The following is a 25,675-nucleotide window of genomic DNA, read 5'->3' as shown; positions in this document are numbered from 1 at the left end:
AGAATATCGCCAGAGGAGACTCCACAACCTCTGGGCAGCCTGTGCCAGAGCTCTGCCGCCTTCACAGCGGGGTTCTTTCTCAGACGGAACTCCCTATGTTTCACTTACTGCCCGTTGCCCCTTGTCCTGTCGCTGGGCACTGCTCATAGCGCCCGGCCCCGTCCTCTTGGCACCCCCCACCCCGCAGATATTCAGAAGCATCTAAGCCTGCTAAGATCCCATCTCGGTCTTCTCCAGGACAAACAGCATTGTCTCTCTCAGCCACTCCTTATCAGGGAGTGCCTTTATGTGGCCCCGCATTCCTTCTTGGATGGATGAGCAAGCGGGGATAAGCTGAAAGGAGTCGGGAAAAGCGCTGGGATTTCCGAGGCACGGGGCAGCCAGCAGATGTGGCACGGGCGGGAGGAGCAACTGTGGTCAAAGGCACACACACACACACACGCTGCGGCTGAAAACCCCTCTCAGAGGGCGGCGAGGCGCTGGCACAGCTGCCCAGAGAGCTCCGGGTCCCCAACCCCTGCAGCGCCTGCAGGCCAGTTCGGACCGGGCTCCGAACGGGCGGGAACAGCCCGCACCAGGCGGCTGAGGCAGGGCGGGCTTTCCGCCCCGCTCCCCGCCTTTCCCCGCCCCTCCCGGCCCGGGCAGCGCGCAGGCGCGGCGGCAGCGGCGGGGCGCACCGAGATGGCGGCGGCCGGCGGCCGGGGCTGGCTGCTATGGCTGTGGCTGTCGGCCGCGCTGCTGCCGCGCCCGGCGCGGGGCCTGATCGAGGGTCTGTACTGCGGGCGGCGCGTGTGCTACGAGGTGCTGGGCGTCGGCCGGCAGGCCAGCAAGGCGGAGATCGCCCGCGCCTACCGGCAGCTGGCGCGCCAGTACCACCCCGACCGCTACCGCGGGGAGCCGGCCGCGGCCGGCGGCGCGCAGGCGGCGCACGAGAAGTTCCTGCTCATCGCCACCGCCTACGAGACCCTCAAGGTGAGAGAGCGGGACCGCCGCCGCGGCCGGAGCCGCTCCGGTAAGAGACAGCGCAGGGCCCGGGCGGGAGCGGGGCCCTCGGGCGGGCGGCGGCGGCCCCGCGCGCCCCGGAGGCATTGGGCCGAGCGGCACGGGGTGCCCGCCGTGCCCGGGCGGCGGCGGTGCGCGCTCCGCGTTTGTAGCGCTGCGCTGCGCTGCGCCGGCTGTGCGCCCCGTGTGACCGCGCGGCGCTGGGCCCGAGAGGCTCCGCTCGCGGAGGTCGGACCTCGGGATGGGGCGCGTCCGTGTTTTACAGCACGTTGCGCGGAGTCGGTTCTGCGTTCCTTTGTGTGGGTTTAGCCGAGGGAGGAAAACATCGCCAGTGTTTTCCGACAGACAGCCCGAGAACGTGGGGGAGGACGGACTGCCCTTGGAAGCCCCTTTGAAGTTAGGCTTCGTGTACAGCTATGTCTTTAAGCAAAAAAGCGTCAGTAAGCAGCAAATTAACAGCGTGTGAGACCTGTAAGGAACTCCAGCCAGGGCAAAAATGTGTGCGCTGGCCACGGCGCAGCCGAGGAATGGGAGGAGGAAGCCTGCAAGTGTTTTAAGGTCGATGGGGGAAAGAAACTGGAACTTTCCGGGGTAGAAAAGGAACGCGGTTAGGGCTAACGAAGTTAAATTTCTTATCTTGTAATTGTGTGGGTGAAAATGAGAAATAGCTCAAGAAAACGAGAACAATGAGATTCTGAAACGGCCTAACACTAGACAGATTCCTTGGCCCCATAAGCAAATCCTAAAAGATTTGAAAAACAATGTCTTGGTGGTTGGTTCATCTGGAAGTCTTTTCCTGAACAATGTCTGTCAGCTCCAGCACGCCCAATTTCTGATTCAGAAAATAAATTTACTGATTACATGAATTTCAGTTGCCTGCCTTTATTTCAGCATTGAAACGAGTCGTCTTACGATATATACTTATGTGTTTAAGACCGCATATGTCAGGTGTGTGTGAGTTGATGAGAGTAATTAATTTATCATATAAGAAAAGGACCAGAGAATTTCCTCATAGCTGTGCTTTTGCAAGTTTTGTAACAGCACAGTAGTTCATGAGATGTAAATCACAGAGGTAACAGTAAGTGAAAACAGACATCTGAACCTATGCATGCTTTTCATCTTTGATTCTACAGGATGAAGAAACACGTAAAGATTATGATTACATGTTGGATCACCCTGAAGAGTATTACAGACACTACTACCACTACTACAGCAGGAGATTGGCACCTAAAGTGGATGTCCGAATAGTGATTCTGGTTACGGTGTGTGCCATCTCCGTGTTTCAGGTAAGATTTCACCTTCATGTGGCATTGCTCAATGAATTTCTGAAGCAGAAGAGATGTATCTGCAGGTCTTGTAGCATGCCAGCCTTCAAGCAGTGCCAGCAAGGAGGTCCTTTTATGGGTGCCATGGTGAACTTCCCCGTGGTGTCTGTAACAAATCTGAAGTCAGGGTGTGTTGAGCAGGTTTTAACTGCACTTGGTAGCAGTCAAATTAGTGATGGGCTTATTGTAACAGTGGAGTATTTCATACAGAATAGTGCAGCTCTCCCAGAGAAGTTACGTCGTTCTCCATGGCAGGCTGAGAGCGGCCTGTTCCTGTGCACAGAGTGGGCTGGTGCTCCAAGGCAGTGTGCGTCAGGTTTTCAAGCTGTGTGAGGTTGTTTTTTTTTTCTTTATGGACAACTTGCAAACTGAATTGAAAACTCAGTTTGGATGACAGTACTAGATATCAGGAGTGTTGCTTGCTAACGTGTGCATTTTATACAGTAGTTTATTTTAAAGACCAGTTTGTTGAAGGTTTATTCACTGGGTGTGGTAATTCCGAGTTCAAGGAGGCAGTCTGTGTTTTAGATGAGAGAACTTGTCCTATGGCTGACAGTTATTGAACTAGAAGAAAGTATATAATTACTTTCTTCAGCATCCGTTAGATCATTGATTCCAAACTTCCTTAAAAAACCTCCAAACAGTGGTATTCAGGAGATGAAAATGCATCCAAACCACTTGGTCTGTGGTACAGATAACTCTCTTTTTAATTGGAAGGCAAAAAAAAAACAACAACAAAATGTGTTGATCAGATTTTGGGAGTTTGAAATAATAAATTCCAGTGGTATAGTCAGCCAAGTACTTAATTTTCCATCAGACTTACTTCTAATGACAGTGTTTCATTACACCTCTTATTTCTTATTTTGGCTATAAGTGGAAACGCTCACTTTGCCTGCAGGTCACCTTCTAGATGATTAAATACAAGTTTACACTGAATTAGCAAACTGATTTGGCTTTCTCTTGCTTACTAGTGTTTCTGTTTTCCTTTTGCTAAAGTTCTATAGTGTGTACCTGTCTGCTTTGTTGTTTTCACAAATGGGCATGCTGCCTGTTTAAAAAAAGTGTCACAAAATGGCATGCCCATCTAAAACACTATTTCTATTTTGTTTTTCCAATTGAAATTCAGAGGGTAGCTGGAGATTAGAGTGGGGTATTGAATCTTGTAAAGTCAATCCTGTCCGACTAACGAGATTGTCACGTACTTAAACCATGGTTAATTAACCATGTAAAGTGGATAATAATTTTATAATGAAATGTTCATACACCGAACTTCTGAGAATGGCCACCACAGCCCAGTGTAAGCTTCGTTTAAAGCAGTGGGTGATAACCATCTTCTCATGAGCAAAACCAGTGTGAGTGATGTCTTTCTTTGCACTCTGCTTGACCTTCTTTGTCACTGTATATCGCTGTGTGATAGATGTGCGTCACAGATACGTATGCTGTGCATATCACACAGCAGTATACATATATAAGGATGTTTCCCAGGTGTCTTACCAGGTTTGGAGGAATAATTACAGTTCTGTATTATTACAGAAGTTGTTGTTACCTTCAGTTTTCACCCTTGCTGTAATATAATTGTAGTTAAACGTATATGATGGCATTTTTTTTTCCTAGAAAAGCTCTAATTAGGAGTGTGTCTTTGTAAAAACAGGGTTATTTTTTATTGCTCTTTTTTTTTTTTTTTTTTTTTTTTTTTTTTTTCTTAAATTACAGTTCTTCAGCTGGTGGAGTAGTTACAATGAAGCTATCAACTATCTAGCTACAGTGCCAAAATACCGTATACAAGCTACAGAGATTGCCAAGCAACAAGGTTTACTCAACAAGACCAGAGAAAAAGGAAAGAACAGGAGGTCTAAAGAAGAAATTCGTGAAGAAGAGGAAGAAATCATCAAAGACATTATTAAAAATAAAATAGATATAAAAGGCGGTTATCAGAAGCCCAAGATATATGATATCCTTCTGTTTCAGATCCTTCTTGCTCCTTTCTACTTGTGCAAGTACATAATTTGGTACTGTTGGTGGATTTATTGTTTCACTATTAAAGGGCAAGAATACGGTGTGGAAGAGAAGCTGTATATCATACGGAGATACATGAAAATGTCTCAGTCTCAGTTTGACAGCCTAGAAGATCATCAAAAGGAGACCTTTCTTGAACGGCAGCTGTGGATACGAGAAAACTATGAGGTGAGTGGCTGGGGAGGAAAAGCTGATGTTAGTTATGCACCATTCCCAGAGTAAGAGCAGGTACTTTGCAAAGGTGTTTGGGTCAGTGATGTGGGAAGCACTGCTTCAATTCTAGCTATTGCTGTCTACATTTAAAACGGTTAGAGAAGCACTTGGTTTGTTTTCTTCAACAGCTTGTGCTCACGTGCTGATAGGCAGCAGCTCCTGAACGTGCCGATGGATAGAAGGGGATTCCCTTGCTCGGGAGTCTCATCCACCTGTGATTGTCATCCAGTCTGTGAATACAAGATTAATTAGATCTGATGACAGGCTGTCCTGTGACAATGTGGTATGACAAAGTTCTTGCAGTATGTTAAAGACCGTAGTTCTCCAAACAAAAATAATTTTGTAATGAAGACTACCTGGATCACTCCAGGTGAAACTCTTGTTTTATTAGTCTCCCAAGCCGTTAATTCTTAGCTTGTTTTTTTGATAACTGTCCCTTTTATAAGTATTTTTTTGCTTCCTCTGAGTCTGAGGCTGTTCTTTCTGTTCTGTGTACCTGCTTAACTAAAAATGGTATATGAAATATCACAGGGCACAATTGCTGCTTCTTGCCTGGGATACCAGTTACTAAACAGCAAATATGTAATTTTTGTCGAGCTTTCTGTGAGAGCAGTGAAAGAGTGTGAGCCCCAGCATGAAATTTGCATTCCAGGCAACTTGGGATGCCAGGAGGTGGCAGATTGACAAAGCACTCTTATTGTTGCACTGAAGCTCATCTGTGGGCCATCTGGGTAGGAAGGTTCCAGAAGAGAAACTGAGAAGGAGAATTAGGCCTGTCCAAGAGATGTTGCTGCAGCTTTGCCTTCTCTGAGAAAAGGTGGCAGAATGGCTTTTGCTTCCGATGGGGAGCACCAAAGGGAATATCTCCTTGAAAGCAGTCAGAACTGGATTAGTTTAGAAACTTGAAGAGCAAAATGTTAGGACTGATGCTAGTATAAGGGAAGGAATAGCCATCAGGTAAGCCATACATGTTGAATTAGGATAAGTTTTCTTGAAAACAATCTGAAAGTTTGCAGAGCTAGTAATGTTTGTAGTCAAAGCAGATGTCTTAAGGAAAATGTAAGATAGATAGGATGGATATTCTGTTGTAGAGAAAACATTGCATGGTTTGAGATGCTGCTGCTAACTGCTGTTGTTTTGTTCACTGAGTGTAAAAGAGCTGTATTTGTAAGAGGGAAGTCTCTTTAGTCCAGAGTCATCTATGGTGGCCAGCAGCTGACTTTTAGTGAAGAATACAATACATTTGGACTCATGTAGCAATATTTCCCTTTCGCAGTCTGTAGCTTTGGAACATCCTGAACAGGAAATGGTGTCTTTATAGTTAATAGGTTTAATTAGTTTTTCTTCGATAAACATGTCTAGCCACTCCTTGAATGCATTAAAAAGTTCAGTGTTTACAGCGCTATCTGGTTGTGAGTTCAGCAATATCTGCATAGGATAGTTTGTTGTTGTTGTTGTTTAAGTCACCCAGGCACCTGCTGATTGTTGCTTATATCGAGAATAAATTATATCCATTTTTCTCATGCTACGAGTTCTTCTCTGTACCACTACTACAGACTTATTAAAAACTCAGTCTTGTCTTTTCAAGGCTGAAAATAGCTTATATGTTACTTCTATTATAGCAGCTGCCTGTCTGCATATTTAGTTTTTTCCAGTGTCCTTTGAGGAACGAGTGAGAATTCAATATATTGGCACATCATAGACCCCAATAAAAACATTTCTTTTTCCTCTGTTGCTTTCCTAGTAATTTTTAAAATCTGTATGATCACTGAACCTTGAGTCAGTGTATTTATAAAGTCGTCAAGAATATTAAAAAAAAAAAGCTTTTTCAAAATCTTTCATTTCCATACATTTAGAATTCAGATGACATAAACATAATATGTTGTTGAAATATACACTGGCTGTATCTATATAAACTGCTTTCCAGAATAAAACTATTGATGCTGTTGCCTCTTTTAGATACATGACTGCTATTGAAATCTATGGATATCAGCAATGACACCCTTTCTTACCATATTGTATTTACTTGTCATTCATATGATCAGTGCTTACTGTAGAGATTTTAACTTAAACTGAATTTGGAAAAAGAAGGTTCACTGCAGTGTAGCTGAAGATGAAATATGAAAACAAGCAAAGCAAGAAGCTAAGCTGCATTGTACAGTATTTGTGCTGAATAGAGATTCAAAATTTAGTGTATGACCAGTTCTTTACTGGCAAATTTTATTCTGTCGACTGCATGAGAATTTAGTTCTTTGGCAAAACAAACAAACAATAAAATTGGTGATTGCAACGCAGTCTTGCAATGAAGTAGCTCTGCTGTCAACAAAAATGCAAAGCATCTCAACTACAGCTTATAGGCTCCTTGACTGAAGGCTCTTACGCTGCTTGTAAGTCAGGGTCTTTTGCTGTGTCACTTTTCTGCTTTCTTTGAAATCAAGGTGATAGATGGTTCAAGTACTCATGTTTACACCCCACTTCAGATTCACTTAAGATTTTTCTTCAGCTTTATTAAAAACTTCTATCTATCTTTCAGGTCTATAAACAAGAACAAGAGGAGGAGTTAAAGAAGAAGATGGCCATGGATCCCCGATGGAAGAGGTATCGGAGGTGGATGAGAAATGAAGGACCTGGAAGACTGACTTTCATTGATGACTGAAAGTTGCTGAACACAATGTGTGCTAATGTCGGCAGTGATCTGCAAAACTTTTCAATACATCATTCAGAGTTTTATCTGCTGGTTTGGCAGTGATCTAAAACTCAGGAATTATTAAATCAGGCCGAAAAATAGTACAGGTTTACGGTTTTTATAAATCAGACTTATTAAACAGGCTTAGCTCAATGCGTATACCTTACATACATGGGGATCTTAATGTGGAATTCATTATTTCAAATAATGCATTTCCTCTACATATTTCATACTCATGATCAATGGAGTCATAATTTCAATCTTTCTGAAAATGTTTCTTGATCTGTCCTTGAAAGTCTTGGTTTTCATTTCTAAACCGAAGGGTTCATGCAAGTGAACACTGGAAACTGAAATCACTATAAAGTGAAGCAAGGGCCATTTCCTACTTCCCTCCTCTCTCTTTCCACCTGCTTTTCAACTTAATTTTTCAAATGCCAAATTGTTTTTTGATGTAGACAATATGGGGATTATACCAGACTACTTTTTTTGCTATTCCTCCTCCAATTGGAAATGAATTTTATTCTTTGTGGGGAATAAATGCATGATTGATCACCGTTATGGTGCAAACAAGCCTTAATTCTTTGTTCTACGGAGTGGTTCATGAAATAGCATACGTAAGTCACTTATGTTTGGTTTTTAATCTTGTACATTAGATTGTACCTGCTTGTTCAGAACAAGCGTACCAGTGAATATTAGTCTACTAAATGTGAAACTTCTTTCACCAAAGTATTGGTCAAGGGAAAATGACCCTTTTGTTTAAAAGGGCAGTCTTGATGCCTTATGTAAATAAAAGTTTATATAATATACATCCTGAATTTGTTTTAAATTTAAATCTGAAGTATTCTTTATCCATTCTGATTCTTCTGATCAGACATCAGCATACTCAGAATGCAACAGTTCTCTTTGCTTTCATCTGTAACTCAAGCCAGGTCAGAGTTTCCACAGTTTATGATTTCCATATTTCTACTCAAAAACTTTACTGGGGAAAAAGTACACAGGGTTTGTAGCCAGATTGAGCCACTTCTGTCTCTTCTCACGTCTGTAAAGATCTGCATCTGTGCAGATTGGTTCTGGGAGAGGCTGTCTTAAACTTGCTGCTGCTTCCAAAGCTTGTAATAGCTAGAAGTTTTGAAATGCTTATAGACCGATTTTTGAAGCAAGACACAATTCTGATTCTGCAAAGGTGACTGACCAATCATACAATCATCTAATTTGGAAAAAAACTTTAAGATCTCTAAGCCCAACCATGAACCTGACATACTGAGTCCCATAACTAAACCATGCTCCTTAGTGTTCACCTGTCTCTTGAATATCTCCAGGAGTGGGGACTCCACCACCTCCCTGTGTGGCCCTCACCAGTGCTTAGCCAGCCCTCTCTGAAAAAATTCTTCCTGATATCCAGTCTAAACCTCTCCTACTGCAACTTCAGGCCATTACCTTACATCGTATGACTTGTCACCTGAGAAAAGAGAGTGACACCCACCTTGCAGCCATCACATTTTCAGGTATCTGTAGAAAGCGATGAGGTCTTCCTTCAGCTTCCTCCAGACTATAAACAACCCCACTGTAAGCAACCTACTCTTCATACATTTTGTTTTTTAGTCCCTTTACCAGCTTAGTTGCTTGCCTCTGCACACACTTAAGCAACTCAACATCCTTCTTACAGTGAGAGGCTCAAACTGAACGCAGTATTCAAGGTGTGCTCTCACCAGTGCCATATACAAGGAGGCAATCCCTTCCCTAGTCTTGCTGGCAACACTATTCCTGATACAAGCCAAGATGCCACCAGCCTTCTTGGCTGCCTGGGTGCACTGCTGGCTCATGTTCAGCTGAGCATCCATCGACACCCCGAGATCCTTTTCTATTGGACAGCTTTCTAAGCTTTCCACTTTGCCCCAAGCCTGTACCACTGCACGGAGCTGTTGTGATCCAGATGCGGGGCCCAGCACTGAGCCTTGTTGGGCGTCCTGTGGCTGGTCTCAGCTCATCAATCCAGCCTATCCTATGTAGATCCCTCCTGCCCTCAATCAGATCAGTGTTCCAGTCCAATTTGCTGTCCTCTGCATACCTCCTGAGGGTACTCTCAATCCCCTTATCCAGATCATTGGTAAAAATGTTAAACAGAACTGTGTCCTACACTAAGCCCTGGGGAAAACCGCTGGTGGCTGGCCACCAGCTGGACTGAACTCCATTCACTGTGGCTCTTTGAGTCCCGCCAGCCAGCCAGAATTTCACCCAGTGAACTGCACACCTGTCCAACCCAGGAGTGGCCAGTTTCTCCACGAGGATGCTGTAGGAGATGGTGTCAGATGCTTTACCGAAATCTAGGTAGACAGCATCCACAGCCTGTCCATCGTCTACTAAGTTGAGTCACCTTGTCATTGAAGGAGCTCAGGCCCTAGTCAGGCAAGATCTGCCTTTTGCTAAACCTGTGCTGGCTGCTTCCAATCACTTTACTGTCCCATATCCTTTGAGGAAGAGCTTCACTTCTTGGTGCCTCTTCTGCTAATTTAGCTTTCACTAGTTTTTGGAATGTTATCTCAGTTTTCTGTTTGAAATAACGTATATTCAAAAGCATGTTCAAAGCATTGTGCTGAATGGCTAACTTCCATGTGCATTTGGACCAAACTGTTTGGATGTGGTGCTCAGGAACATGATTTAGTGGTGGGTTGTTAGAGTTAGGGTAGTATGGTTAGGTTGCGGTTGGACTTGATGATCTTGAAGGTCTTTTCCAACCTGAGCAATTNTCTAATTAGGAGTGTGTCTTTGTAAAAACAGGGTTTTTTTTTTTTTTTTTTTTTTTTTTTTTTTTTTTTTTTTTTACTTTTCTTAAATTACAGTTCTTCAGCTGGTGGAGTAGTTACAATGAAGCTATCAACTATCTAGCTACAGTGCCAAAATACCGTATACAAGCTACAGAGATTGCCAAGCAACAAGGTTTACTCAACAAGACCAGAGAAAAAGGAAAGAACAGGAGGTCTAAAGAAGAAATTCGTGAAGAAGAGGAAGAAATCATCAAAGACATTATTAAAAATAAAATAGATATAAAAGGCGGTTATCAGAAGCCCAAGATATATGATATCCTTCTGTTTCAGATCCTTCTTGCTCCTTTCTACTTGTGCAAGTACATAATTTGGTACTGTTGGTGGATTTATTGTTTCACTATTAAAGGGCAAGAATACGGTGTGGAAGAGAAGCTGTATATCATACGGAGATACATGAAAATGTCTCAGTCTCAGTTTGACAGCCTAGAAGATCATCAAAAGGAGACCTTTCTTGAACGGCAGCTGTGGATACGAGAAAACTATGAGGTGAGTGGCTGGGGAGGAAAAGCTGATGTTAGTTATGCACCATTCCCAGAGTAAGAGCAGGTACTTTGCAAAGGTGTTTGGGTCAGTGATGTGGGAAGCACTGCTTCAATTCTAGCTATTGCTGTCTACATTTAAAACGGTTAGAGAAGCACTTGGTTTGTTTTCTTCAACAGCTTGTGCTCACGTGCTGATAGGCAGCAGCTCCTGAACGTGCCGATGGATAGAAGGGGATTCCCTTGCTCGGGAGTCTCATCCACCTGTGATTGTCATCCAGTCTGTGAATACAAGATTAATTAGATCTGATGACAGGCTGTCCTGTGACAATGTGGTATGACAAAGTTCTTGCAGTATGTTAAAGACCGTAGTTCTCCAAACAAAAATAATTTTGTAATGAAGACTACCTGGATCACTCCAGGTGAAACTCTTGTTTTATTAGTCTCCCAAGCCGTTAATTCTTAGCTTGTTTTTTTGATAACTGTCCCTTTTATAAGTATTTTTTTGCTTCCTCTGAGTCTGAGGCTGTTCTTTCTGTTCTGTGTACCTGCTTAACTAAAAATGGTATATGAAATATCACAGGGCACAATTGCTGCTTCTTGCCTGGGATACCAGTTACTAAACAGCAAATATGTAATTTTTGTCGAGCTTTCTGTGAGAGCAGTGAAAGAGTGTGAGCCCCAGCATGAAATTTGCATTCCAGGCAACTTGGGATGCCAGGAGGTGGCAGATTGACAAAGCACTCTTATTGTTGCACTGAAGCTCATCTGTGGGCCATCTGGGTAGGAAGGTTCCAGAAGAGAAACTGAGAAGGAGAATTAGGCCTGTCCAAGAGATGTTGCTGCAGCTTTGCCTTCTCTGAGAAAAGGTGGCAGAATGGCTTTTGCTTCCGATGGGGAGCACCAAAGGGAATATCTCCTTGAAAGCAGTCAGAACTGGATTAGTTTAGAAACTTGAAGAGCAAAATGTTAGGACTGATGCTAGTATAAGGGAAGGAATAGCCATCAGGTAAGCCATACATGTTGAATTAGGATAAGTTTTCTTGAAAACAATCTGAAAGTTTGCAGAGCTAGTAATGTTTGTAGTCAAAGCAGATGTCTTAAGGAAAATGTAAGATAGATAGGATGGATATTCTGTTGTAGAGAAAACATTGCATGGTTTGAGATGCTGCTGCTAACTGCTGTTGTTTTGTTCACTGAGTGTAAAAGAGCTGTATTTGTAAGAGGGAAGTCTCTTTAGTCCAGAGTCATCTATGGTGGCCAGCAGCTGACTTTTAGTGAAGAATACAATACATTTGGACTCATGTAGCAATATTTCCCTTTCGCAGTCTGTAGCTTTGGAACATCCTGAACAGGAAATGGTGTCTTTATAGTTAATAGGTTTAATTAGTTTTTCTTCGATAAACATGTCTAGCCACTCCTTGAATGCATTAAAAAGTTCAGTGTTTACAGCGCTATCTGGTTGTGAGTTCAGCAATATCTGCATAGGATAGTTTGTTGTTGTTGTTGTTTAAGTCACCCAGGCACCTGCTGATTGTTGCTTATATCGAGAATAAATTATATCCATTTTTCTCATGCTACGAGTTCTTCTCTGTACCACTACTACAGACTTATTAAAAACTCAGTCTTGTCTTTTCAAGGCTGAAAATAGCTTATATGTTACTTCTATTATAGCAGCTGCCTGTCTGCATATTTAGTTTTTTCCAGTGTCCTTTGAGGAACGAGTGAGAATTCAATATATTGGCACATCATAGACCCCAATAAAAACATTTCTTTTTCCTCTGTTGCTTTCCTAGTAATTTTTAAAATCTGTATGATCACTGAACCTTGAGTCAGTGTATTTATAAAGTCGTCAAGAATATTAAAAAAAAAAAGCTTTTTCAAAATCTTTCATTTCCATACATTTAGAATTCAGATGACATAAACATAATATGTTGTTGAAATATACACTGGCTGTATCTATATAAACTGCTTTCCAGAATAAAACTATTGATGCTGTTGCCTCTTTTAGATACATGACTGCTATTGAAATCTATGGATATCAGCAATGACACCCTTTCTTACCATATTGTATTTACTTGTCATTCATATGATCAGTGCTTACTGTAGAGATTTTAACTTAAACTGAATTTGGAAAAAGAAGGTTCACTGCAGTGTAGCTGAAGATGAAATATGAAAACAAGCAAAGCAAGAAGCTAAGCTGCATTGTACAGTATTTGTGCTGAATAGAGATTCAAAATTTAGTGTATGACCAGTTCTTTACTGGCAAATTTTATTCTGTCGACTGCATGAGAATTTAGTTCTTTGGCAAAACAAACAAACAATAAAATTGGTGATTGCAACGCAGTCTTGCAATGAAGTAGCTCTGCTGTCAACAAAAATGCAAAGCATCTCAACTACAGCTTATAGGCTCCTTGACTGAAGGCTCTTACGCTGCTTGTAAGTCAGGGTCTTTTGCTGTGTCACTTTTCTGCTTTCTTTGAAATCAAGGTGATAGATGGTTCAAGTACTCATGTTTACACCCCACTTCAGATTCACTTAAGATTTTTCTTCAGCTTTATTAAAAACTTCTATCTATCTTTCAGGTCTATAAACAAGAACAAGAGGAGGAGTTAAAGAAGAAGATGGCCATGGATCCCCGATGGAAGAGGTATCGGAGGTGGATGAGAAATGAAGGACCTGGAAGACTGACTTTCATTGATGACTGAAAGTTGCTGAACACAATGTGTGCTAATGTCGGCAGTGATCTGCAAAACTTTTCAATACATCATTCAGAGTTTTATCTGCTGGTTTGGCAGTGATCTAAAACTCAGGAATTATTAAATCAGGCCGAAAAATAGTACAGGTTTACGGTTTTTATAAATCAGACTTATTAAACAGGCTTAGCTCAATGCGTATACCTTACATACATGGGGATCTTAATGTGGAATTCATTATTTCAAATAATGCATTTCCTCTACATATTTCATACTCATGATCAATGGAGTCATAATTTCAATCTTTCTGAAAATGTTTCTTGATCTGTCCTTGAAAGTCTTGGTTTTCATTTCTAAACCGAAGGGTTCATGCAAGTGAACACTGGAAACTGAAATCACTATAAAGTGAAGCAAGGGCCATTTCCTACTTCCCTCCTCTCTCTTTCCACCTGCTTTTCAACTTAATTTTTCAAATGCCAAATTGTTTTTTGATGTAGACAATATGGGGATTATACCAGACTACTTTTTTTGCTATTCCTCCTCCAATTGGAAATGAATTTTATTCTTTGTGGGGAATAAATGCATGATTGATCACCGTTATGGTGCAAACAAGCCTTAATTCTTTGTTCTACGGAGTGGTTCATGAAATAGCATACGTAAGTCACTTATGTTTGGTTTTTAATCTTGTACATTAGATTGTACCTGCTTGTTCAGAACAAGCGTACCAGTGAATATTAGTCTACTAAATGTGAAACTTCTTTCACCAAAGTATTGGTCAAGGGAAAATGACCCTTTTGTTTAAAAGGGCAGTCTTGATGCCTTATGTAAATAAAAGTTTATATAATATACATCCTGAATTTGTTTTAAATTTAAATCTGAAGTATTCTTTATCCATTCTGATTCTTCTGATCAGACATCAGCATACTCAGAATGCAACAGTTCTCTTTGCTTTCATCTGTAACTCAAGCCAGGTCAGAGTTTCCACAGTTTATGATTTCCATATTTCTACTCAAAAACTTTACTGGGGAAAAAGTACACAGGGTTTGTAGCCAGATTGAGCCACTTCTGTCTCTTCTCACGTCTGTAAAGATCTGCATCTGTGCAGATTGGTTCTGGGAGAGGCTGTCTTAAACTTGCTGCTGCTTCCAAAGCTTGTAATAGCTAGAAGTTTTGAAATGCTTATAGACCGATTTTTGAAGCAAGACACAATTCTGATTCTGCAAAGGTGACTGACCAATCATACAATCATCTAATTTGGAAAAAAACTTTAAGATCTCTAAGCCCAACCATGAACCTGACATACTGAGTCCCATAACTAAACCATGCTCCTTAGTGTTCACCTGTCTCTTGAATATCTCCAGGAGTGGGGACTCCACCACCTCCCTGTGTGGCCCTCACCAGTGCTTAGCCAGCCCTCTCTGAAAAAATTCTTCCTGATATCCAGTCTAAACCTCTCCTACTGCAACTTCAGGCCATTACCTTACATCGTATGACTTGTCACCTGAGAAAAGAGAGTGACACCCACCTTGCAGCCATCACATTTTCAGGTATCTGTAGAAAGCGATGAGGTCTTCCTTCAGCTTCCTCCAGACTATAAACAACCCCACTGTAAGCAACCTACTCTTCATACATTTTGTTTTTTAGTCCCTTTACCAGCTTAGTTGCTTGCCTCTGCACACACTTAAGCAACTCAACATCCTTCTTACAGTGAGAGGCTCAAACTGAACGCAGTATTCAAGGTGTGCTCTCACCAGTGCCATATACAAGGAGGCAATCCCTTCCCTAGTCTTGCTGGCAACACTATTCCTGATACAAGCCAAGATGCCACCAGCCTTCTTGGCTGCCTGGGTGCACTGCTGGCTCATGTTCAGCTGAGCATCCATCGACACCCCGAGATCCTTTTCTATTGGACAGCTTTCTAAGCTTTCCACTTTGCCCCAAGCCTGTACCACTGCACGGAGCTGTTGTGATCCAGATGCGGGGCCCAGCACTGAGCCTTGTTGGGCGTCCTGTGGCTGGTCTCAGCTCATCAATCCAGCCTATCCTATGTAGATCCCTCCTGCCCTCAATCAGATCAGTGTTCCAGTCCAATTTGCTGTCCTCTGCATACCTCCTGAGGGTACTCTCAATCCCCTTATCCAGATCATTGGTAAAAATGTTAAACAGAACTGTGTCCTACACTAAGCCCTGGGGAAAACCGCTGGTGGCTGGCCACCAGCTGGACTGAACTCCATTCACTGTGGCTCTTTGAGTCCCGCCAGCCAGCCAGAATTTCACCCAGTGAACTGCACACCTGTCCAACCCAGGAGTGGCCAGTTTCTCCACGAGGATGCTGTAGGAGATGGTGTCAGATGCTTTACCGAAATCTAGGTAGACAGCATCCACAGCCTGTCCATCGTCTACTAAGTTGAGTCACCTTGTCATTGAAGGAGCTCAGGCCCTAGTCAGGCAAGATCTGCCTTTTGCTAAACCTGTGCTGGCTGCTTCCAATCACTTTACTGTCCCATATCCTTTGAGGAAGAGCTTCACTTCTTGGTGCCTCTTCTGCTAATTTAGCTTTCACTAGTTTTTGGAATGTTATCTCAGTTTTCTGTTTGAAATAACGTATATTCAAAAGCATGTTCAAAGCATTGTGCTGAATGGCTAACTTCCATGTGCATTTGGACCAAACTGTTTGGATGTGGTGCTCAGGAACATGATTTAGTGGTGGGTTGTTAGAGTTAGGGTAGTATGGTTAGGTTGCGGTTGGACTTGATGATCTTGAAGGTCTTTTCCAACCTGAGCAATTCTACGATTCTATGATTTCTAAAATTCAGAAGTTAGTAGATTTGTCCTTAATCTCTGCTGCCATATAGTGCTGCTGTAAGCTTAATTCACTTTGTATTTAATGGTCAAATCAAATCTAAAGCTTGATAAAGAAAATATCCAGAATAAGTTGTGCTTATTTTCTGGAAGTAATCTTACAGGCCTTGTAGTGATGTTCCAGGGACACCGCGAAGATGTCTGCAGGACACCTTCACAGCTTGGATTTGTTACTTCTTTTTCCACCAAAACGCATTCAGCCTCCTGCAAGAGTGGAGAAGAAAAAAATTGCAGTTTCTGTGGCAAAGACAAAGCAAAAATGAGTACAAATGAGTGAAACAGTGTTGCTTACCCAACAAGGTAAGGCAGTTACCTCTACAAAAGAAGCCAGCAAGAGTACCTCTATGTTGACACAGTTTCACGGGCAAAGAGCTGACAGCTCAGCTGCTCTCGCGCTAGTTTCCTCCTTTTGTACCTTAGAAAAGTGTTTGTGTGAAAAGATGGGTCGCACAAATAAGCAGGCAAGACCCAAACCACACATCTGTCTTCCTCCTTTTTAGGTTAGTTCTGACCAAGATTAATTTTCCAAACTGACTCTGTAGCAATTAATAGGTGCAATGGCTGGCCATTCCCAGGGAGGACAGAACTGTGTCTTTCAGCAGCAATAGCGCCTTGTCTTTGTAAAACAATAGCCCAATATCAAGTGCAGAAGGGAAAATCAGCAGGTGTTCTGCTACAGGTGGAACAGAGCCATTGTGCAGTGTTGATTCTGAACTTATAGTTTTCTCTACACATGAGCCCATTGAAAATACCTAGGCAGAGGCATATGCCCATGGGTTGCGGGCATAATTTGCTGGACTATGCCCAGAGTTACATCTCTGTGATGGAGGCTAGAAGAAACAAGAGTCTGTCACAGAGCTCTCACCTTGCAGTGACACTTGTTAGCTGAGGTCACTAATCATTTATAGCCTAAAGTCTTATTTCAGTTCCAAATATATGCATCTTGGTCATATATGTTAGGCCTTATTTTATCTTGAAATTGAGTCCACAGAGCACTATCATATACATGCTGAGAAAAATGCAATGATAGCACTGAGAGTTGTGTTAACATACCTGGTGAATCCAGTGTGAGTGGACTTTGGAGAGAACTGCCTACATGAACAGGAACTGACCATACTGCGTAGTGGTGAGGCTTTCGTGTGAAAGTGTGCGGCTAACAAGGGAACAGAACAGAATGGAATGGGATGGAATAGAATGGAATGGAACGGAATAGTTCATTTGGAAGGGACCTTCAAAGACCATCAAGTCCAACTGCTGGAGCACTTCGGGGCTGACCAAAAGTTAAAGTACGTTACTGAGAGCATTCTCCCTTTGGCCACAGACAGCTATGGGGCAGCAACCACCTCTCCTGGAAGCCTGCTCCCGTGCTTGACTGCCCTCCTGGTGAAGAAATGCTTCCTTATGTCCAGTCTGAACCTCCCCAGTGCAGCTTCGTGCCGTTCCCGTGTGTCCTCCTATCGGTTCCTAGGAAGAAGAGACCGGCATAACGGCATCTTGAAGAAAAAAAGCCGAAGTCACGCATGGAAGGTGGAGATCATCATCCGAGGACCGCTTCTGGGGGCGGAGCGGCCGCGGCCCCTCCCCCGGGCGGCTCCCGTGGTGCGGGCAGAGCCGTGCCGTGCCGTGCCGAGGCGATCCGCGCCGTCCCGTTCCTGCCTGTCCGCGTCATGTCGTCGGCCGGCAGCCTGAGCACCATGCAGCGCCTGGTGGAGCAGCTGAAGCTGGAGGCCGCCGTGGAGAGGATCAAGGTGAGCCGGGCTGCCCGGGGGCACAGGGGAACCGGAGCTGCCCCGCTTCGCTTCTCGGCGGGACCGGGCGCGGGTGGCGGTGCGGGGCGAGCTCTCAGCCCCGGGTTCGAAGGGTGCCCGGGCTGCGGGGGCTCCGAGACCATGGCCGGGGCCGCCGCCCCTCCCGGACCCGCGGGGTAAGCGCCGCTCCCCGGCGGGAGGCCGTGATGAATAATGGAGCAGCCCCGCGTTAGTTCTGCTCCGACGGACACGCTCCTCTGGAGCCGCGCCCCGCAGCCCGGCGCGGGGTGTTTCCGTACCAGCTGACAGCTCGGGGACGCAGGCGATTTTCTACGCATGCATGAACCTTCTCCTTCTGCATATTTGCAGACAAAGACAGGCCAGCGAGGCAACCCTGTCATCTGTTCTTCTTCTCTCTTTTTCGTTTTCTTTTTTCCTACTGGCAATCCAAATGCAGCCGTGCAGTCCCGCCTTGGTTCCCAGCAGGTGCAGGGTCCACAAGTTCTTCAGGGAAACGGCTCCTTTTCACACACAAAATCCATCAGAGGTACAAAGCGAGAAAGGTCAAATTAATCTGCATCCTGTACTTCCCTCTGCCCTCACCGCCTCCGTGCATTCTCTGTTTTTCTCTGGCCAGCTGCAGACACTGGCTTCCATAGCACTGGGCTAAGTTTACGGACTTACAGATGATTTTGGATGCCTTTTCTCACTGCTCCTGCCCTGGGCTGCTGAAAATTCAAAGTGTCCATAGCACCACAGGGAGTGCTGAACATCACCTTGACTGATTTATTAACGCTACTAAACGTCATTAGTGACCAGTGAGCTGGCAGCTGTTTGGTGCACTGAAAGTGACCGCAGCTCCTCATGGCGGTGTGTGGGAATCTGTGAGAAATGTCGCGGTGCAGAACAGAAATGCTCTGTGACAAGGGGTTGTTGTCCCACAGAGAAATGACTGACTCAACACCACCGTCGCTTTAGACCACCTGCAGTAGCCTACGTCTCTCTGTTATGGCTCATTTCGAGGTATATTATCCCCCTCCCTTGTTTGGGTGCCTATAGCAGATACAGTTTGTTGTTTACCTAGGATTGCTTTGTGAAGGTAACAGATGCTCAGCTGGACTTAGCAAGGTTGCGTGGTTATTATGAGTTTGGGAGGCTATGGAGGCTGGGCCTTAATGAGGCTTTGGTCTCCTCTTTCTCCCAGCATCGTGCACTGCAATCTCTTTCCAGGTCTGTTCTTCCAGGAACCTCTTTGTGTCTTTTCACAGCAACAAACCCAGTGATGCATGATAAAAACATGTCATCTAGGCTTCTTGATACGCAGTGTAAAAACAGCAAGGGATACATCTGGCTGGCAAAAACTGCATGGATCAGCTTTAGATGATGGTGGGATAGGAGAAAACATTGTTTTGGCTACTTTGAATACACAATGTGTTTTCAGGAGGAAGCTGAATATGAAAGGAGTTTTAAAAATACATCCCACACTACAAGTTCCAGTGGTGATTTTGTTTACCCTGACAGCTAAAAAAGTTGACAGGAACAATATTTTCAGAAAGAGGAAACCATGAAGGAAAGAAGTACCCCCACGCGTCTTGCACGCAGGAGGCTGCTGCTCAGAGCATGTTTGTGCTGCGACGAAGTGCAGCAGAAATCCCTGTGCTGTCCATATGAGCTGGAGGAGTGGAGTGCTCTGGGGGCTTGTGCAGGGCAACGAGTGGGAAGATCTGTCCTGGAACTCAGTGTTCTGAGGGCTCAAGCGTCAGCGTTGTGATTGAGGCAAGGACAATAATATTCCAGGGGACCAGCAGGGCTAGGCGGGGTGGAGGCTGCATCTTCCTTTGCAGCATCCATAAAGAGGTTGTTCCCAAGAGAGGGGCAAGTGGCAAAGCCTGCTGAGCAGCAGGGAATCCTTGCTGTGGATGTTCCTCCCTGTGCTCCTCCCAAGAGGATCTGGCAGACTGTGGGAAAATGCTTCTCTCAACAATTCCCTGCAGTGCTAACATCTGCTGGAGAATAGGCAGTTACCAGGATGAGCATTCTGAAGGAGAGCTGGCAGGCAGGGAACGGGGCAGCAGCAAAACAGCAAACAAGAGCTCCCACCAGGCCAGATTTACTGGTGCACTTCCAGGTGTTGTCAGATTGAGTGGCCCAAAATGAAAAGGCCACCAGGCCTTCAGGGCAGCTCCTTCACTCCAGAGGCTGGGAAGCGTGGATGGTCATTCTGGCTCATCCCTCCTCTGTCAACACTGCAACCCTGTATAGAAGAAAAAGGAGTATGTCAGAAGTTCTGTGGTGGAGGTGGGGTCAGAAGGGAACTAGTATTCCAACAATATGCTCAGGATTTCCTTTCACCTAAATATGGCAGACAGCATGAGCGTCGGCACTTCCCTGCAGCTGTTATCAATGCATAAGTCTCAGAAACTGGGAATTCCTCAACATTTCCCTTCAAAAATACAGACACACGATAACCATCTTGCCTTTGGGTTCCTGGGCTTGTTCTGCACGTCTGGACTGTCCTCTCTGGGGCCAGAGGGTGGATGTGATTTCACTGCCAGGGGAAGGTAACAACTTGGACCAAAGGCTTTCCATCCTTGTCCTCTTGCTTTCTTTCCTTATTAAGCTTTGTGTTGCTGAACAGTTTGGAAGTAAAAGTCCTTTTCGTAAATTATCTGAGAATATAAGAGTTCAAACACAAAACTGTACAACAGAACAGGAAATGTTATGGTCACAGCCTTGTCTCTTTCAGTGAGGATGAGTTCCATGGCGCTCATACCTCAACCCTGTATGCAGCTCTGGCTCATCACCATTGTAGCAGGACATGTGTCTCATCAGAGCTCTGCAGATGTGTACTGTGCTGATTTACTTACTGTTTTAGAATTCAAGAACTGACTTGGCTTCTCCCCAACTGTTTGATAGTGTTTCTTTAAGAGGAAATGCCCAATAGATGCTTGTGAATGAATTAGTTTCCTCTCTAGATTTGTTTTTCCTTTTTCTTTACTCAGGTCTCCCAGGCAGCTGCAGAGCTCCAGCAATACTGTATGCAAAATGCCTGCAAAGATGCCTTGCTGGTTGGGGTTCCTGCAGGCAGCAATCCCTTCCGCGAGCCCAGATCCTGCACTCTGCTCTGAAGTCAGGTAACAAAATCACAGATACCACCACCACAGCTCTCATTTGAAAGCTCTAGCAGTGACAAAGGGGCACTGTGATAGCTGCTTGAATTTTGAATTCATAGCAAGTTGTTTGCCACTTTCCTGCTGGCTCTAGAAACTGTTTTCTGCTTCTTTTAGGCATGGCAACTGAACTATGCCTCCTTTTTACAGGTTTCTGTTTATTTTTGCATTTGAGCAGCTCTGGGCTCATTTATCAGCATCCAAAATAATAAAAACTTCCCATGTGTAATTGACGAAGCCAGAAACAAAAACAGTCATGTACCTAGCTTGAGGAAGTGAGATAAAACTGTGGTACTTGCATGTGTCTTGGACAAGATCAGAGCTTAGGCAAGAGTCTTGTTAAAAATACATTTTGTCTTCAACATCCTACTGCAGTTCACTTGGCTGTATCTGTCTCCTTAGGGTTTTTCTCTTGTTATAGTTGATGCAGTATCAAAATGCTTGGAAGCAAAGCAGAGCTGGGACAGTCTCTAAGCATGTTCTTTGTAACAGCATTTAGCTCAGGGCTAGAAGATAGTGTGCTACCAGAACTCTGTCTGCCTTAGTGCTCTGCTTTGCTTGTACCTCTGCAACAGCTTCAGGTGACCATCCAGCACATGCAAACCTTTGTTTTCCAATTCTGCACTTGCCACTCGTGTCTCTCCAGTTTGTCACAGGGATGTCAATGATCACAGGAGGAAGAAACACCATGTGTGCTAGTAGACTTGGGCAGAATCACACCATGACTTTTGTTGGGAAACCTTATTTCTTCTGCAGATGAACAAATGTGGCAGTAGGGTAATCAGAAGGAGCTATTCTTCTGTAAAATAAAAATCAGTCCTACTAAAGAACTTTGAAAGCCATGGGGAGGGAAAGAAACGCTGAATTATCTTATTTACTTGAGATTACTATCAAAGTGAAATGGAATTGTTTTCTGTAACAGCAGAATTTAAACTAGAATGCAGAATATTTGTAGAATCCTCCCCTTCTCACTGCTGGGGTTCCTGAGCTTACAGTCGCTTTTTGCCTCATTATAGCAGATTGTTCCTATGTAGGAATGATAAAACAGAATGGAACAGGAAGAGAGAACGCAACTAAGCATGAAATGTTCTTGTGGGAAAACTGGGATGGAAGAAAGCATAAGCAGAAGACTTTCTTAATTTAGATGCTATCCCTTAATTCTCCTTGCATCAAATAAAGTTGATAGTGACTGTTGCACACGTTTACATGTTTTTCTGTTATTAAAGCAGCTTTTTTTGGGGGGGTGTTATTTCTAGAGTTCAATTTTGATTGCATCATCAAGGCAGGATATGAAGTACTTTCCCAAGCTAGAATTTGATGGTTGATTTATGATAGTTTTAGACATGTGTAGCTGGGATCAAGATATCATTTTTTTTGGCAATATTTTTCTAGTTACTAGTTTTGTTACCTTAGGATATGAGAGCAAAAAAGAGAGCAAAATTGAAAAAGCCAGTATAGAAATTTCGCAATATTCAAGGATGTCAACATCCAACAGAGAAAAGCGGCTGTTCAGATTTTCTTTGTTCAGAGGAGCTTTTTGTGCTATAACTTATGTGAGAAATGTGTCAATTAGGAAGAAAGCATTTAATAAACTGTTTTTCCTTTAACAGGGAAGGTCATCAGGAGATGCCTTGAAGCATGACGTGACTAACTATGGCCTTTTCCTCAAGAAAAGTGTCTCTGTGCCCTTACTTCCGTGTGGCTAAAACTTGGATATTTTTCTGTTCATTCTAGTGCATTCATACCTCACTCCGTTTTACTAATGTTTTTATAGTTTTTTTAATGTAAGTAGCATTCTTTTTGTAAAAGTCACCATTCTTACTACACTTTGCTATCTGTACAAATACTACTTGAGAATTTTACATTTTAGAAAACAAAAACATGATTATTTTTACCAGATTACCTATTTCTAACTTGGTAGGTTGTTAGACTGGAGTGATGGTAAAAACTATTTGTATTTTCCAAAACAGAACATCTGAAAAGTGAACTGTTAAAACATAAAAGCAAATGCTGATAGTCTTATGAGAAATGTTCTCAGAAGGAACTTTTCTTTAAATAGCAAGACCTGAAACCAGCAATACTTTTTTTTTTTTTCAAGTGTTTCTAAGTCCACAAATGACACCTATTAGAAACTGCTTGACACCGTGTGTAGCACAGTCTTGTTTCGCAAGGCACTTTACTTATAAAAGTCCTAAACTGTTTAATGCTTCTCATAATTTGTATTCGTAAACATACTGCCTTGGTGGAATCTCATGTTTAAATGTTTAAAATGTAACCAAACTCACTCTAAAAACACATAAGCATCCAAGGTCGGTTGCATGCGTGACTTTCAGGGTTTGAGGTGCACAAAATTACCAAGTTCCACAAATAAAATACGCTTGGTCACTTGCCTTCACTTTTCTATAGAACACTTTTACAAGGACGACTTTTTTTACTAGGTTTTTCATTTTGTTTACTTTCTATTGTTTGTATTAATCTTCGAAAAGTTTGGAAATAAAATTCCTTTCCCTTCTGGTTTTGATGTCATTATTTAATTGTATAGGAGAGCAAATTCATTTGTGTATATAGATTTTGCAGTGGGAGGGGAGACTTCAAGCTATTTGGTTTTTTTGGAAGGATAAGGTTACTGTTGGAATTTTAGAAAATACCTTATTAGAAAGATCTAGTATATAGTTTTATATATATATTTATGCTAAACAGTAACTAAATTATTAGGTCCACTTCATGATTTTAAGTCTGCAGTGGGGCCTTCAATGATCGGAGTATGTAATTTTCATTAATGCTAACTGAAATGGTACAGTGAATGTCCTCCAAACAGTTCAGTTTTAACAAAAGATTTTCACACTTGCTGCCCCGCTGGGAGACATTGAAATGACAGTAATAATACTGCCAAAATAAATTGTACTTCTAAGTGCAGAAGTGAATGTTTTTCCTTAAGTGCCCTTCTTTGCTCCTGCTTCCTTTTCATTGCAGGCTATGATAGTATGGCTGCCAGCTTTTCTTTGAGCACTTGACACATGTACATACTGTGGAAATCCAGAGGAAATACCGGTGTACTTATTTGCAGAGACATGCTTAGAAGCTCAGGCTGGCGTCAGAAATGTTCAGCTCAGGGAGGGTGGCAGGGAGATGAGAGTTTGCCTCAAATATCTTTGAACATCCAGCAATTGGCTACCAGCCACTCCCTCCCAAATAAACCCTTAGTGTTTCTTTTACCTCCCAGAATAAAACTTACCCCTGGCACCACCGTTTGTTATTCTCCCTGGTGCCTGGGTTCTGGAGTCACTGCTGAGCTGGCAGTGGGAGCAGCCAAACTGCAATGTGCAGGGGTCGGTAGCTGCTGCCAGCCGGTCAGTCTTGGCTCTTTCCTCTTGACTGTCCTACCCTGCTCTTCCTGGCATCTTTCAGCTGAAACGCCACACACAATGTGTGACGAAAGCGCAGCACTTGGGAAACACACTGTGGGTGCCTACAAAATAGAGAAAATATCTTAATTTACAAGCAGCTGCATCTCAGAGGCCCCAACCCCATGATCCGCTAATGGCACATAATCCAGACCTGAGCCCCTGTGGGATCCCGGCTGTGTCCATGCCTAACGGCAGCAGGAGATGAAAGCCCTGTGCAGCAGGTGCGAGATGGGCTGGCGGCATGGCATGCCAGCTGTGCTGAAGTCCTGTGAAAAGAAAATACAGGTTCAGATATCTGCAGACGAGTGTGCTTGCTGCACTACTTTGCTTTCTGGGTGCACACTGCATGAAAGCATTCATACCAGTCTGCAAGTTCCACAGGATGCCCATGACAAAACCAGTTAAATGACTGCACAGATCTGTCCACGTACATGCCTAACAACCTTTTTTCTGTTGTCCCTCACAGTGAGAAGTGCCATGAGTCCATCAGCAAGATTTTTTTTTTTACTTCTAGAGCTGTAACCTGCCAGGCCACCTAGCATTTCACCAATTTGATGCAAGAAAGGAGTGTACCTGCCACGGATGGAAGTCTGGTGATTAGGAAACCTCTCATTCTCACACAAAAAAAAGCAATACAAAAATTGCATGAAGTTCCCCCCGAATGTGGAATTCTCATATATGGCTGCTTTTTTCTTTTTTTGAGGGGAGGGTGAGGGAGGATTCACAAGCACTAATTTTCCTCTACATTAAACAGAAGGAACTGGGGGAAGAGTCTTACATGTGCCAAAGTTGTTGTTATGTATTTAAACTGCCAAAGACTGAGAGTCACAGAGTGAAAATTAAATGGTCATTGCAAGCTCTTTTCCTACATTGCCAGTCTCTAAATGTACACTGACATTATTCTACCTATGAGAAACTGATTGCAGATGACACTCGAATTTTCTTCACTTATTGAATGTAGGCAACATATGGTTTGCCTTTGTTTCTGAAGGAATCAATAGATGATCTGAACTAGCCTTTAATGAATATGCACCTAAAGTTCTCGTGCCAGCCTCTGTCTGTGTGAAAGGAGGACATAAATACATAGCTAGGGAGTGGCACCCGTAATTTTCTCCACTGTGGTCATCTGTGAATGAGTTTTAGCAGAACTGCACTCTTAAAAGAAGAAATTCCTGGGCCTGGCAAGCTGGGAGACAGTTCTGAAAAACAGAGCCAGATCTGTGTTGTATAGAGATGGAAAATGGTT

General features: G+C 43.4%; 3 protein-coding genes across 3 annotated transcripts; all 3 read left to right on the top strand.

Annotated features, from left to right (window-relative positions):
- On the top strand, window positions 655-8,050 carry LOC110389363 (dnaJ homolog subfamily C member 25-like). Its single transcript, XM_021379608.1, has 4 exons — window positions 655-972; window positions 2,136-2,288; window positions 4,041-4,511; window positions 7,090-8,050. The coding sequence occupies exons 1-4, from the start codon at window positions 682-684 to the stop codon at window positions 7,210-7,212; spliced, it is 1,038 nt and encodes a 345-aa protein (XP_021235283.1). The 5' UTR covers window positions 655-681; the 3' UTR covers window positions 7,213-8,050.
- On the top strand, window positions 7,800-14,092 carry DNAJC25 (DnaJ heat shock protein family (Hsp40) member C25). The gene is made up of 4 exons (XM_021381528.1): window positions 7,800-7,856; window positions 8,748-8,808; window positions 10,042-10,553; window positions 13,132-14,092. The coding sequence occupies exons 1-4, from the start codon at window positions 7,800-7,802 to the stop codon at window positions 13,252-13,254; spliced, it is 753 nt and encodes a 250-aa protein (XP_021237203.1). The 3' UTR covers window positions 13,255-14,092.
- Window positions 17,678-23,537, top strand: GNG10 (G protein subunit gamma 10). Its single transcript, XM_021379609.1, has 3 exons — window positions 17,678-17,852; window positions 20,855-20,986; window positions 22,633-23,537. Exons 1-2 carry the CDS (start codon window positions 17,772-17,774, stop codon window positions 20,978-20,980), a joined length of 207 nt encoding a protein of 68 aa, XP_021235284.1. The 5' UTR covers window positions 17,678-17,771; the 3' UTR covers window positions 20,981-20,986; window positions 22,633-23,537.

The sequence above is a fragment of the Numida meleagris genome, chromosome Z (genome assembly GCF_002078875.1).
Source record: "Numida meleagris isolate 19003 breed g44 Domestic line chromosome Z, NumMel1.0, whole genome shotgun sequence".
Classification (NCBI taxonomy): Eukaryota; Metazoa; Chordata; class Aves; order Galliformes; family Numididae; genus Numida; species Numida meleagris.
The sequence above is the reverse complement of the archived record's forward strand: the minus strand, read 5'-3'. Positions and strand labels throughout refer to the sequence as shown.

What these genes read in the sequence shown, in the direction of transcription:
- GNG10 (XM_021379609.1), top strand. Translation starts at nt 17,772, where the DNA reads ATGTCGTCGGCCGGCAGCCTGAGCACCATGCAGCGCCTGGTGGAGCAG. An exon ending in CCGCCGTGGAGAGGATCAAG is followed by an intron (nt 17,853 to 20,854) that starts GTGAGCCGGGCT and finishes TTCTTTACTCAG; the next exon opens with GTCTCCCAGGCAGCTGCAGA.
- DNAJC25 (XM_021381528.1), top strand. Translation starts at nt 7,800, where the DNA reads ATGGTGCAAACAAGCCTTAATTCTTTGTTCTACGGAGTGGTTCATGAA. An exon ending in TGGTTCATGAAATAGCATAC is followed by an intron (nt 7,857 to 8,747) that starts GTAAGTCACTTA and finishes TCACATTTTCAG; the next exon opens with GTATCTGTAGAAAGCGATGA. An exon ending in AGACTATAAACAACCCCACT is followed by an intron (nt 8,809 to 10,041) that starts GTAAGCAACCTA and finishes TTTTTTTTTTTT; the next exon opens with TTTTTTTTTTTTTTTTTTTT.
- LOC110389363 (XM_021379608.1), top strand. Translation starts at nt 682, where the DNA reads ATGGCGGCGGCCGGCGGCCGGGGCTGGCTGCTATGGCTGTGGCTGTCG. An exon ending in GTGCCATCTCCGTGTTTCAG is followed by an intron (nt 2,289 to 4,040) that starts GTAAGATTTCAC and finishes CTTAAATTACAG; the next exon opens with TTCTTCAGCTGGTGGAGTAG. An exon ending in GGATACGAGAAAACTATGAG is followed by an intron (nt 4,512 to 7,089) that starts GTGAGTGGCTGG and finishes TCTATCTTTCAG; the next exon opens with GTCTATAAACAAGAACAAGA.